Source organism: Gavia stellata, chromosome 4 (assembly GCF_030936135.1).
Source record: "Gavia stellata isolate bGavSte3 chromosome 4, bGavSte3.hap2, whole genome shotgun sequence".
Lineage (NCBI taxonomy): Eukaryota > Metazoa > Chordata > Aves > Gaviiformes > Gaviidae > Gavia > Gavia stellata.
Window position 1 is genome coordinate 79,810,168 of NC_082597.1, and position 14,290 is coordinate 79,824,457.

Sequence of the window (14,290 nt, forward strand, 5' to 3'; positions counted from 1 at the left end):
AGAGGTTAAATTCATAGTGTTTGTATAAAGACTGGTAGGAACCTATGTACTTTAAAAAAAAAAAGTCATCCTTTAAGATTGAATGTAAACACAGTTAATTTGAAATACGGTTTTGCCTTAATGGTTTTAAAAAAATAAAGTATTTTTAAAAGTGAATTTAATGACTTGTGCTGATCTTTGATTTCCAGGAAAGTAATTCACTGTCATGTCATGGTTTTGAGACAAACATACTTGTTACCTCTGCTGGCTGCCTCTTGTGTGTTAGCCAAAGCAGCTGCCAAGTCTTAACCGAGTCCCTCATTCAATGACCGTGCACGCGTGAATAACTTTTATGTACAGGAAAGTAGTTCTGTTTCGTGCTCTCGTACAACCACTTCCCATCTCGACTGATAGCTTGTGTAAATGTTTGCAGAACTGGGACCTGGGGAGTGCAGAGTGGTGGCACACCTGGGCATGGTGACACCCGTTGCTCGTTCCACCACAGTGCCCGTGGCACGAACGTGTGTTTTGTGCTGCTCTGCTGTAATTAAGAACGTGAATGATTTTGCCTTAACCTGATTTGCCTTAAGTAGGCATACAAAGCGCTGCTTCAGAAAACACTTAGCCGCTTAACTTTATACCAGGAGTAATCATGCTGATTTTTAGTAGTGTATAAGGGTGGCTAAGCAACCTTTGGTGGGATTAGTGCCCAGATTTTTTTGGGTTAGCATCAAATATGTGTTAACAACTTGTATTTAAGTATGTTTACTACATAATAAGATGTGTGTATTGCAAGGACCTTTTAAAGGCAGAATGATACCTGAAGCATCTCTAAAATGCTGATGCTTACAGATTTACTGTTAGACATGCCTTTTAAATTAGGAATGTGTATGTAATGTACATCTATACATTGCATATATACATTTTTTATATATATAATCAGTTTTGTCTGCTGACTCACTGTCCTGCTGTGTCCTTCCATTCTCATTGACCGTATGACCAGCTTGGGACATTTGCTGAATTCAACAAGCACTGAATGCACTTCTATATGTGAAGTGTAGCATACTAACTAATTTGGTGAGCATGGCTTCAATTAAATTGGTTGGGAGAATATGTCACAGGTAATCGTTTTCCTTCAAGAATCTGGGGATTTATTAAGCTGGTAAAAGAGTGCTGAAGGAAAAATCACAGCAGAGATATAGCGAATCACATTTCTTCATCAGCTGTGCTCAGGAGCACTGAAGGCCTGATTTTGAGCACCAGAAAGTACTCCGAGAACCTGATGAAACCAAACTGTAAAGGCTGTGCGTGTCTTGAAGAGTAGGCCTCATGGCTGGTAAGTTTGGGCATGATGGCATTTGGTCTGTGAAATCGCATATATAACAAAACATTATGATACAGAAACCATAATGCTCATGTGCGATGGGAATACGAGAATGTGGAATACCTAAGTTTTAACAGCTGGGCACAGATAATAATCCTTTGTGGTTCCAGGAAATACCAAACTGCATGTAGGTCAGCCTTCTTTCCCTGAAGCATGGAGCAGAGATGGCAGAACATATCTGACGGCCCTGGGCTATTGAACCACTTCGTGGTGCTTGCTGGAAGTATGCTTTTCTTCACCTAAAAAAGGTATGCGTAACCAGGTAACTGTGAAGCAGGGATATCCTTAACTTGGCTTTTTCTGTTGTACTCAAGATAAAGAAATGAGCCGTATTGGGCCAAATTAAAAATTCTGTAGTTACAGATTCTGCTCCCTTTTAATACTGAGTCTACTCCCCTTCCAGTTCAACTCAACAAGTACTTAAAGGTAGGGTCATTTCTGAAGGCTTTAAATTATTCTTCTATCATATCGTGGATGGCAAAGATAATGATTATGAATAAATGAGTTAACTGCATTTTTCTTCAAGGACACAGAGGAGGTTGACTAGGAGGGAAGACAGCTCAGAGACACAAGATCCTTCCCCCCATGTTGGTGGGGGCATCTCCCAGTCCCAAGATGGACTTGCATGTCAAACAAAGGGCACATTCGCATTTAGATGGGAACTGCACTAGCCAGGTTTTTGAAACCTACTTTCAGGCTAAGAGTTAAGATACAACCTGTTGCGAACATTGTGAAATACAGGAAACAAAATGTTTTAGAAAGACAATTGCTAGTATAAACATACTATGTGATCTCACATAACTATGTTGCTTTTTGTCAGCTTGATTATAAGACTACAATTTTAAGATGGAAAAGTGCTGTGATTCTCTTTCTAGCATCTCATTTTCTTTACAGTTGTGGTTTTAGCATAGGATATGCCTCTGTTATTTGCACAGAGCAGAGAGACACGCTACAACTTTTAAAGTTGGTGTGTCTAACATGAAACTGAAATTTAATACAACACATTTTAAGTAAGTTTAATGCCACTTTCTTTGAAAGCACAGTCTCTTGTTACTGCAAAAAGGAATCTGAAATGCTGACTTCTAACATGTATCTTTTTTCCCCACAATTAAAGATGTGCATGTATTTTATGTCTTAAAGCACATAGAGCTTGAAAAGGGTACTAATAGGTCTATTATTGCTCCTCTAGTAACTGCAAGAAATTCCAGTCCTCAATAGAGGACACCAGTATACTAGGTTCAGGAAAAAAAAAAGAAAGAATTTAGGACACTCAAATGTCCTAAAGAACTAAAAATAACTCATTGAAACAATGTTGGTTTCTTTTAACAGACACACAGTTCATTCTACTAAAATGATCAAGTTTAGATGTTGACATATGACAAATTATATGGATGGAAGAGTTGAGAGAAGAGATCTTAACCATGGCATTAACAGGTTCTGAACCAATGACCAATAAAAGCTTGAGTAAATAATGTGATCTGGTGAACAGGGAGCATTCTAGACCTATCCTTAAGGTGTGTGACTAAGTGGTTTTACGTAAATGCCACCTAAGTCTTCCTTGTAATTAAGACAAAGTCAACACAGATAATTGTGAAGCTAATTTTTGAGCTAAACAAACTGCTGTTTCCCTAACAGTTTTTTTTACCCTTTTTTGACTGAAACTATGTTTCTGAAATCCCTATTCTAGCTGCAGTTTAATTGCCCAGTTCAGGAAAGAATTGAGCTTATTAACTGAACGTTTCTATTTCCAGATTAACTGATGTGAAAGTGAAAAGGGAGTAATCTTTAGTTGTAAAGGATAAACTAGATGTATTAAGGGTCCTCTCCTGTTGCTGCATTGACATGGAATGGAAGTTTGAGTGGAAAGTGATTGCAAGTGCAAGTGACTTGTAAGTATCTGTATTATTATTATTTTACTTTTTATTATATTGGTATTTTTTAAGAGTACCTACCTTCACAAGTCTTAATGCTGTGATAGTATTGAGATTATAATCTCAAGGACTATAATCTATCTAGATTTTTCTATGGGTATCTGTGACATTTTCTCGTAACAGTTTTATTTTAGACTTAAAATAAAGCTTTGAATTCCTTGCCTACTGTAATCTTATCAAGACAGCACTGTCAAGTTAACAATTGGTGTATACTGACTTTCTTGGATGTATACTGAATTAAGCCAGATAAATCTGTCTCGGATTTTCATAACACTGTAGGAGTGTCAAGAACAACACAAAACATTAAAATAAGAAATGTGAAAATTTGGACATGGCTCCTATGCTATATGCGGTTTAGTTTTTTTACTACATGCATTTACGTGGTGACAACAGGCTTGCCTGTCTTTCTTTCTGGCTCTTCAACACCTCAAGGCCATCCTGCTGGCACTGCAATCACTGCACGATGATGTCTGAAGCCAAGCCAATCATAAGGAAATGTGTTGCTGTGTTCTGTAGTAGTGAGCTGATGAAGGTCACTTCTTTAAAAGGAGCAACATGATAGTCTCCAAAAGGAGAGAGAGGAGAAACCCCAGCCAAAGAACTGTCTCTCTTGGTCCGTCAGTATTTATGTTCTTGTATCCGTTTTTTTACAGGGGAAGGATTTTTGTTGGGGCTTCCTTTTATCCAGATCTTCTTGTATTTCCAAAGGAAAGGCCTTTAGGTTTTCATTCACACAGGGGAGGCAGAACCTCTTGGAGTAGAACAGACTACATTCCTGTAAAGAAAATAACATTATTAGGAGGATAAGCAGTTCCACTTTGTGTAAGTTCCAGTCTCATTAAACCACATTTATATTTAGAATTCTTCTAAATTAAATTCTTCTTCTAAGTTGACATATTCCAGCAATTTTGCTTCTTCCTATTCAATAATTCTAACATCTAGTTAGAGCTAACTGGGTGAAAAATAAAAACTGGGTCTTAACAATGGCTAACCAAATCAACTATTATGTTGCCCCTTTTCAAGAAGTGACGTTCATCAGCTCACTGCTACAGAGAACAGTAACACATTTCCTTACAACTGGCTTGTCCTTCAAGCATCATTCATGGTTCTCCTGGCGCGATCAGTAAATTCCAAACAGGATTTAATGGGTAAGCTGGAGCTGGTGTTGCTGATGGATTATTCTTGGAGAGTTAAACATGAATCAAGGCATCAGTACGGAGGGATCAGGACATCTTTCTGGGAGCAATGGATTCCATGGGTTTTACCTAAATAGCGAAGTTTTCCTCCAAAGCTAAATCTTAGCTTACAAAGATCTCTCCCTCCTGGGAGGATCTTCCAAGTTCCTGCACTGGTATGTGGGACTTGAAGTCTCAGAACACTCCTCCTCACCAATCTCACAAAAATGGCCTAAAGGGCAACACAAATACAAAGAACATAGGCCAGGGGCTGTAGGCTCTCACAGACTTTAGCTGCATCTTTTTCTGTAACTCCCCAAAAAACTACTCTTTGTTCTATTAATCTGTGTGCTTGTATTGCCCTAGGAGAATACTAAAAAGTATAAATATTCTGTTAATATAAGGGTGTCCAATAACCAGAATAACTAAGCGCATTTAATTCGACTGAGGCAATTCAACTAAGATTTCATCCATTACCCGCCTTCACCTTGAATAAAAGTACTCGCCAATTAAAAACGAAAAACATACATGGTAGTAAAGCTTCAGCTGATGTCTCTTCTCTGAATTCCTGATGGCAAAGTATAAAAGCTGTTGTGCACAAAGAAGGCATTTTTCCCGCCCTTGAAATGGAATGACACTATGATCTGACATGTTTCATTCACAGTTGGTTTGGTTAGGAAGTGTTACAGACCCAATATTTATTTTTCAACCAGTTAGCTCTAACCAGATGTTAGTAATTGAATAGAAAGAAGCAAAACTGATGGTATATTTTAATCTATTTGCAGTTCATAGTTTGGACAACTGGAAGAGAAGCTTATTAATGTATTATTCCTTTGCCCTGCGGCGAGACTGAAGTCCACGGTTCTCCTGGCGTGCTGATCGCTAAATTCCAAATAGGATTTAATGGGTAAGCTGGAGCTGGTGTTGCTGATGGATTATTCTTGGGGATTTAAGCATGAATAAAGACATCAGTTTAGATGGATCAGGACATCTTTTGGGGAGTAATGGATTCCATGCGTTTTACCTAAATAGCAAAGTTTTCCTCTTGCTATGGTCATGTGGCTGGCCTTTCTCTGGGGGCTTGGCTTGGATATTTCTGTGTTTCTGTTCTTGCTCTTGTTTCCCATGTCACTATTCTGGACTTCAGCAGTAGATTCAAGAGATGATTACATCAAAATCACAATCAGCCTGCTTCTGTGCGACTTTCAAGCCTGAGGAACAACTTCTCTTCATCTATTGTCCTTTTCTGCACTGACTGCCAGGCGCCTTCATATTCAGAGCTAGTGTGAGGCCTTGGTCTCTGAAAAGCCCTGAAACTGGATTTCAGTTGCACAACCTCCAGTGCCTATTGTTTTTTGTCTCTTGGTATCCTAATACTTTAAGCTGCCAATTAAAAAGGGGAGATTAGAGTTTAAGCTGGCCCTGCTATTCTTGTCGGTATTGCACACAGCCCCCCCACCTCCAGGTTAAGTTCATGGCTCCACAGCGATGGACGCTGCACCACTGGGCAATGGCAAAGGAGGGGAGAGGCTTTTCCTCTCTTCTGCAGATGGGGAACTTCGATGTCAAGACGCAGCTCCTCACAGATAAACAGGTGCTCAACTTGCATTCTTTTAGCTGAAATGAGCTGCCAACTTTTGCTGGTTTTGGCCAATGAGACTAACACAAATCATGAATATGAACCACTGCAGACCTGGGCGCTGGGTCCACATACCCTTAGTCCTCCTCTCTCAGTTGTGGGATTATTCAGCCTAGCAGTTATTTTAAAGCCCTATGAATTACACGTATTATGTATAGTCAAGCCTTTCTTTGACCATTATCCTGATAGGGTTCTGTGTTTAATCGGGTAATTCTTTAGTATGTTTCACCCCTTCCATGACCAAGGCAGAAGAGGGCCATTTCAATTTCAAACTTAGTAGTCCAATTCAGGCAAAACTGAGCTGCCAAAGCATGCTGCCAGAGTTTATTTTTGTATTGACATGGATCATGTCTGGAAGTAATATATACAGGGATAGTATCTTTACCATTCTTGTAAAGGAAACTCTATGTAAGGAAAGGTTCTGCCTAACCGTGTCCAGGATTGACCCCGCATGACTAGAGGTTGAGTGGAAAGTAGCTGTAGTATTACGTTTATCATTTAATACCTACAATCATGTCCAAGGTCAGTGTTCAGTCACCTTCTGCTGAGATGAGCAATAAGGGATGAAACTTGCTCCCTTTCCTCCTTTCTTCTCCAAAAGCCACCTCTTTTCTTTTCCTATGTTTAGTAAGTGTTGCAATAAAAAAGAAATAACTGTTTTAAATGACTAATATGGTCAGATTATATCATTTCCTCTCCCCTTTTCTGAAAGGAAATAGGAAGAAGGGCACTCGACCTTCCTAAGGACTTTTAAAAGCATTTTTATTATCTTCCTTTCTGTGGGGCTTTAACATGTTTTAAGACATTACAGATAATAATTAGAATTATTCCCAGTTGGACTGGCAATAATGACACTTACCAATACACTGTGCTAAAGATTGGTTCAGTAGGGTGATGTACACTGCAAGCTGACTGCAGTAAATTAACTGAGTGAGACTTAAGAGAATATTTGAAGAAGTGAGTTTATGAACATTATACAGAACAGTTGCTAAGTCTTGACTTTCACTGGCACAGCAACTGTAAGGAAAGACACTTCAGCTAGCATGGGTTGTCTCAGGAAAAGCACAAAATCTGATCTGTATCTAAGCCTCCTTAGATACAAAAGCTAGCGAATTAAATCCAATCCCTTTGCTAAATATAAGGTCAGAAAAGTCTTAATTTTGCCACAGGTTAGTCTATTACTGTTTTGAATTACCATAAAAATGAAAGCAACCTGTCACTGAAAACTTTCCATCAAATTGGTCCAGCTTCTTTGCCAAAGAGGCCCAAGAAAGTATGATTTTCTTCAGCTTCAATTCTTATGTTATAACATTATGGAAACACTCAGCGCAGGGCTGAGTTGATCTACTTGGGTCAAGCACAAGCAGGAACCAAAACCAATCCACAGAGATATTATCCTAACTTTGGCTCTCTCTACTGCCTTGGGTAAGTTTTTACTTCTCTGGACTTTTAATTTTGCCTACATGAAAGAGGAATAGTATGTGTTTACCTGCTTTGTGGTGTGGGTGTTTAAAGCACTAATTATCATTTCTGCAGATCTCTTTCAATGTTACCTAAGCAGTATTGCTAAATACATTTTGAAACCATAGTCATATGTGTGATTCACTATCTGGCCTGGCCAGTTTGGTAAGAAATTTATTCTCAATTATTTACAATCAAGGTTTTACTTTGAGTGATACCATCAGGGGAATCTTGAAGACTCAGATAACAAGAAGTAAATGATTGACATATTTCCACAACAGGCAAAATAGGCAGGAATGTCAAAAAGATTAGAGGAGGCTTCTATTAGCTCACTGCTAATATCCTCTATACATTGCCATGGCCTAGATTAACTGAAACAATCAATAAATCTTTTAAAAGAAAAAGCCCCACCTTCATTCAGAAACGCACACTGTGTGGAAAGATACTGAGAGGCTGAAATGCTGTATTTCTGCCAGATTTAACAGCTGGACTTGGAATTATCTGTTGAATCCTTCATAAATTCAAGACACTTCATTCGGGAATGAAAATAGCTAAATGTGCTCAAGTTTGCCCAAAATGTGTCTGAGTTGCTAATCCTCTGCTGTTAAAAAGGAGGGATAAACCTGACATGTCAGGGCAGGAATCAAGCTCGTAAGCCCAAACTAGCTGCACTTGCCTCTTCCTCTGGCTGTGCGTGGGAGCGAGCCAACTCCCAGCCAAGACAGGGACATTGTCACTAGGAAGATCTTGCTCACATGTGAGCTTTGCCTCCACACAACTGCCTTGAGCTACTTGGCTCTGGAAACTTGAGCCCAGCTACCAAAGACATAACCAGAGAGCACTGGCACTTCATCTGACTCCCACGTAGTCCTCAGGTAGTTCCAGAAAGGGGGGAGGGTGGAAATCTCAGTTGCAATCTCTAGTCTGACCTTTTGGTGATTTTTCATTCATTTAAATGACAGAAGAGATTTCAGAAATAGGAAACAAACCTAATCAGGAGAAAGGTGCTATTGCACGCTCCTCTTAGCACAATGGACCAAATCCACTCTTGGTGCTAAACCCCTGCAAGTCAAAATAGCAGCTAAACTTGTCCAAGCATGCCAATTTCCTTTTGGCTGTGTCTGTCCAACCCTCTAAATTTTGTCATTGTAATCTGACCCTTTGTTTTGCTCAAGAGAATTTCCTCAAGTCCCCACACAGAAACTGTCTGGCACTGGCATATGAGCTGTCTCAGTTGCCCAGATTATCTCACCTCATGCTCTGAGGAGGCCAGAGGTGTCACTTTGTCCCACCAGAACTATAACTAACTGGCCACCAAACATGAAAAAACAATCTCTACATCTTCACAAAGTCTTTAGCAGGTCTGTTTGTTTTAAAACTCCCACTACTAGCTACTTGCAGTAAGGATCATGTCACTGGAGCTGGCCCCTAACCACTGCGATTACAGAATGGGCTGAAAAGGTTGAATTTGAAAACTGCTAAAGCTGACACTTAAGACCAAGGTGTGCTCTTGCTAATAGCTCATGTTATTAGCTGCGCTCTAGATTTAAGCATGTGACTCCAGGATAGCAAACAACCACTTTGAAAGAGAAGGCCAGGATCTGGCTGCTATTAGGGCAATGGTGTCTGGTGTAACAAATACCCGCCGTTGTCCATGTAAACGATCAGGTGATGTCTCCTCATGGGTTGAGTCATGCATGAGCCCTGACTACTGCATGAGTCCTGAGTCTCTTTCAACCACAGAACTGGCTTGCCAAGGGAAAGGAGTGGAACCTAAGTTTTCTCAGTTCATTGTACTGCCTCAAAGAAGCACAGTACAGCCTCCAGATACTAATAATTGTGTAATAACTTGTCTTCATTTTTGCTTTGAACTCACAGCAAACAAAGGGGCCAGTTCTGCACTGAGGAGAAGGAATTAAGACAAGTGTAATTTTACACCACCTTTCTGGACCACACTCAGATTTCATAGTTTTAAGGCTGCCTACCAGCTGCTACTCAAGAGAGCTATCATGGCGTTGCACAACTCTTCTCCCTGCTCACTTTCTACATTAGCTTTTGCAAATAGAAGGGCTGCCCTATGCTGTGGATGCAAACCTAACAATCCATGGATGTTTATATTCCCTTTACAGAAAAAAAAATCTACTCTTGGTATAGTACGATCTACTGAACCTTAAAAGTCTGTAAGTGCTACATGATCTCCCTTGCATTTCCTTGTGCTAGGGAAGTGGAAAAGAGCACTCATTGTGTTTGTGAGGCTGGACTGTGCTCATCTGTAAATAGAACACTTAAAAGTTGCTGATCATTTTAATTTAATACAAAGAGCTTTATCTGGGAGAATCCATAAGAACATACAATTAGCTTGCCCTAAAAATTGGCTGTTTGGGTTTTTGCTGTTTGGTCTTTCTCTAACAGGTCACCAGGACTAGAACAAAAAGAAATGATTGAAGAAGCTTGTTTTGCTTGTTACTTACTGTACCAACGCACACTGATCTGCTACACAAACTGCAGTGAGACCCAAGGATGAGGAATTTGTCCTTGTCAGGAGTGAAAGGATCCTTCATGACATAGCTTTCTTCCAAAAGTCTACAACAGAATAATTTCAGGCTTTTAAGGGTAGAGTTCACAGTAGGGGAGAGTTGAAATGGGGAAATTGTGGAGGCTGAAAACGTATCAGCCCTTTCTACCTGATTTTCTTGGCCTGGTGTTGTACATGAGGCAATGCAGCAGCTACGCAGCTCCCTTCCTCTTCAAAACCAACACTGTGGCTGCCTTCAGTCCTATACTGGACTTTCTGTCTATCTTCCAAAATTAGGGCAACTGGTGCTCCTCTCAATGTTATCTTACTACGTTTTTCTCGGTGCTCTGCCTTAAAGTATTTTTTTATCTTCTGTTTTTATGACAGGCACTCCTTAGCATGGCCAACTTAGTACCTTGTCAAGTTACCATTTCAGTTGCACAGCTTTTAATTAGAAGTTCTCTTCCAAAGCTGTGTGCATGTGAGTATAAAATAACAAGGTTTTACTGCTCTTAGTTATGTTACTGCTGTAAAGCTAAGGTTCCCACCTCTTGAAAGCGGGAGCTACTGGCACAGAGCATTGCAATGACCTGAAATATGCTTACTTTATGTCACAGACTGTATTGTTTGCTCCAGGGTATTAAGGGAGTGCATTTATTAATAATTTGGCAACCTGCTTGGGAAAGACTAAGGCCTTATTCTTCCTGGGACCTCCAGGCAAAATATTACAGAAGTCAGTTGGGTTCCTGTCTGCACAGGGCACCCTGCAAGGCTGGCTTATTCTTGGACTTAAATCAAACTTGGATTCTGTAGTAATATGGAGTACAAGATATATTTAAAAAGTGTTCTGCTAACTCATACTGCCTTCTCCTTGTCTACATACACACACATATGTGTGCGTCTGTGAGTGTATTGCTTTTTCCTTTTCCTCTCCACTCAAACAAAAAACAGTATGGCTCGAGCCTTCCACTGTTAGGAAAGGTCAGGCATCTTAATGTGGCAGATCACCTTGTCAACAACTCTCTTAGTGTACAAAGACTGGATTACCTTTGCAAAACTCCCCTTGCAAGATTCACAGTCTTAATGTAGTCATCATCAGTGCAGACAGCTGGCCATTGTACAAGCCTTCATGTCTGGCATATGTTTCCTGCAGCGTTGCATTTAGGACGTGTGAGTAGGCCAGAAAGCAAGTCAATAAAGATAGTGTATAAATCTATTTCTTATATGCATGTACAGAAGTGTTATGCTTCAGCATTATTATTCTGCTTTTTGAATCTCAGCAATCCAAATAAAGCTGAGATGTTAACACTGAGCTTGGATGACCTAAAGTTAAGATTCATGTTCAGGTTTGATTCAGACTCTTTAGGAATGGACCTGATCAAAGGTGGGCCATTGCTCTGCTGAGTAGAAGAGAGAAAACCAGTAGCATTGTGGGATTTGGAATGATAAAAAAAAACAGCTGCCCAAGGAAAACAGCCCAAGCAGGTGGTGATAAACAGCTGTTTCCATTTTATAAGAAACTGAGCAGTCTTAGTGGGGTGAAATGCTGAGTACATGCCTGACTTCCAGTTTCTGTGAGTTCCTGGCCATGTTTGCCTGATGCGTTCATTGACCAGCATGGCCTCAATGGAGCTACTCGTACATTTAAAGTTAAATGCTTTGTTTTATGGGGATTTTAATGTCTGCAAAGTTGTAACTGCATAATTTCTGGTCCAACTACCCCTACTTAGCAGAGACGGAAAAGGCTTCGGTCTCCTAAAATGTAAATATGTACTAAATTTCCACACACCTTAATGTCATACAATCTGCCAAAGAATTGTCTAATTCATGCATAAAAGCATTGCTGTTCAAAACTCCATGTCACATCAAACAGCTCTTAAGAAATGTTTCTGCCATATGTATTTAATTCATGCTGTGTTTACGTGTTGCCCAGCTGACACAGCTGTGAGGAGGGGGCTATTCCCAGAAATGCTAAGCTTACAGTCAACAGTATTCTAGTAAGAAAATAATGGTATAGGTAAATCGTAAGGTGGTCAGGGTGGGTTAGGAAATAGACTAAATACAAATCTTAGCATGGTATTGAAGTAGCACGGGGAAGTTGACTTTTGTCTTTGCTATCAATGCTGACAATTTTTAACACTTTTTTCCTTTGGAAAAAGAAGGTCACTTTAAGTACAAAGCCTCATATTCAGGGGCAATATAGCATGTTATTGGGCTCATGCAGTGCACGTTGTTCCACAGTACAAGGCTTCTAATGCTCATAGCACAAATGAAGTCTGTAATATGAAAGACCGTACTTACACAATAGAGCGTGTGTTTGGTGGCTTCTGCCCATAGTATGTGTATGGAGCTGTTAAGCCACATAGCTGGCACATGAACTCTCCTGTAGGCTGAACTTCTTTGGGAGCATCCATCTTTAAGCTACCTAAAATAAACACAAAAATCTTTTAGCTCCAAAATGCAATACTGGGAACATGCCTGCAAGAGGATTAAACTGATGTGGGACATCTGGCTATGCAAATTAAAATCCAATGGAAAATTGACTATTGCAAACCTTGATAAGTAAATCTTTTCTCCCAAATCAAGTTCATGTCCCAGTTAAGTTTCCAAATTCCTTAGATGGGTTTAGAAATTGCAGCCTGGGAGCCTACCTGTAAAGTTCACCTATTAATTTGGAACTTGATCCATAAAAGAATTTAGGTAACAAAGTACATGGCTGTAATCTGGAAAAGCCTTTGCTCAAGCGAGGCCTACGCTCCCTAAGCGCTTCCCAGGAAAACGACTCCCTGCCTGCTGTGCAGAATCCCAATCCAGTTCTGCAATGCCTGTCTCCTCCTACAAACTGCAAATGGAGCCGTTAAAGGGTTTGGGACCCCGCTCAGGAGGCAGGTACCAGAGAGGTAGGTGTTGCAATGATTTACTGCGGTTTTTTCTTTGCTTCTGATTCGCCTTTGAATAGAGTTTTGGAAGTTTAACCCTGGCTCCCTATTCTTATCTGGTTTCCTATGGAAATGAGGCTGATGTAATCACCCTGTGCCTAGATAGAGTGTTGGCCCATTCAAGCCACGCAGGAGAGAGGAGGAGGTACCTTTAAAAAAGGTGAGGGAGACTCTGCTTTTATCCTCATGGAGGATACCCATATATTCCTATGAATACATTTCTATAAAACAGAGAATCTGCACATAGGAAGGCTATTGTACATCTGTCTGAAAGATTTCAGACGCCCGTTACAAAGGTGTAGCTAGCTATCAGTCACGAGATACAAAACGTAGGAAGCCATGCTTCATCAGCTTTGGTGCTTACAAGATGACTTGTTTAAAATCTTGGCCTCTGACTTACATTTGGAAGCTTACCCTTCACTAATACCACTTTAGTTGAGAGTCACACCCTGAGTTTTTCAAAAAGTATGGTGTGGCAAGTATGCTTTTAGTTTTCTGCTGCAAGCCTGACAGCTGTTTTAAGTGAAGCAGAGCTGGCATCAAGCTGTTAGGAATGTGAGCTCTAGGAACTCAGATTTGGGCAATATCTCAGCAGTTAGATTGTGTGTGCTCACAGCTGAGCAGATATACAGCCTGCCAAAGGACAGCAGGTCATTCCCACTCTTCTAGCTTTGCAGCCATACCCTTCCCCTGCAAAGCTGCTTCAGTTCACTAAGGCCATGTCTCTATTTATGTTTTAGCTCAGCTCAGGGGTTTTCTCTGGGAACAGATTGCCTGACTGTCCCCGCTTACCACACTTGGTTTGCATTGTGGAGCAGTCTTAAAGCACACAAACTGGACAGTTTCAGATGAAACTAAACTGAAGGATGCGCTCCAGAACCACACCTAATACACTTCAACCTGAATGCCCAACTAATGGGCATTCACTTTACAGGCTAGGACCAGAGGTAGTCTGAAACATCCTGAAACACAGAGAGTGGGCAGCTGGTATCCAACATTAAACACCTTGGTCTATGGTTTCACTCTTACTGCATCACACTAGTTACTAATGTGGTAACAAATAAAATAACTACCTTTTTTTTTTTTATTTCCAAGGTCTTTTTTTCTCTTGTTTTAGGGAACTAAATTGGCTTGCAGAGGGATCCAACAGCTGCTAACAGGAGTGCAAGGTAAGAGGCAAAAATGCACAGCCAGGAGAAAGGGAGGGCTGAGATGAGGGACCTGTATTTCCCTCTTTCAATGACAGTAAGCTGCTATTTCTGCTCAC

The 14,290-nt window shown here is 40.4% G+C and overlaps 1 protein-coding gene across 1 annotated transcript; it reads right to left on the reverse strand.

Annotated features, from left to right (window-relative positions):
• Positions 1–3,910: 3,910 nt before the first annotated feature.
• On the reverse strand, positions 3,911–12,498 carry CDPF1 (cysteine rich DPF motif domain containing 1). Its single transcript, XM_009821482.2, has 3 exons — positions 12,386–12,498; positions 10,041–10,152; positions 3,911–4,069 (listed from the first exon to the last, which is right to left on the reverse strand). Exons 1-3 carry the CDS (start codon positions 12,496–12,498, stop codon positions 3,920–3,922), a joined length of 375 nt encoding a protein of 124 aa, XP_009819784.2. The 3' UTR covers positions 3,911–3,919.
• Between the last annotated feature and the right edge of the window lie 1,792 nt (positions 12,499–14,290).

What these genes read in the sequence shown, in the direction of transcription:
- CDPF1 (XM_009821482.2), bottom strand. Translation starts at nt 12,498, where the DNA reads ATGGATGCTCCCAAAGAAGTTCAGCCTACAGGAGAGTTCATGTGCCAG. An exon ending in CCAAACACACGCTCTATTGT is followed by an intron (nt 10,153 to 12,385) that starts GTAAGTACGGTC and finishes ATTCTGTTGTAG; the next exon opens with ACTTTTGGAAGAAAGCTATG. An exon ending in GATCAGTGTGCGTTGGTACA is followed by an intron (nt 4,070 to 10,040) that starts GTAAGTAACAAG and finishes TTTTCTTTACAG; the next exon opens with GAATGTAGTCTGTTCTACTC.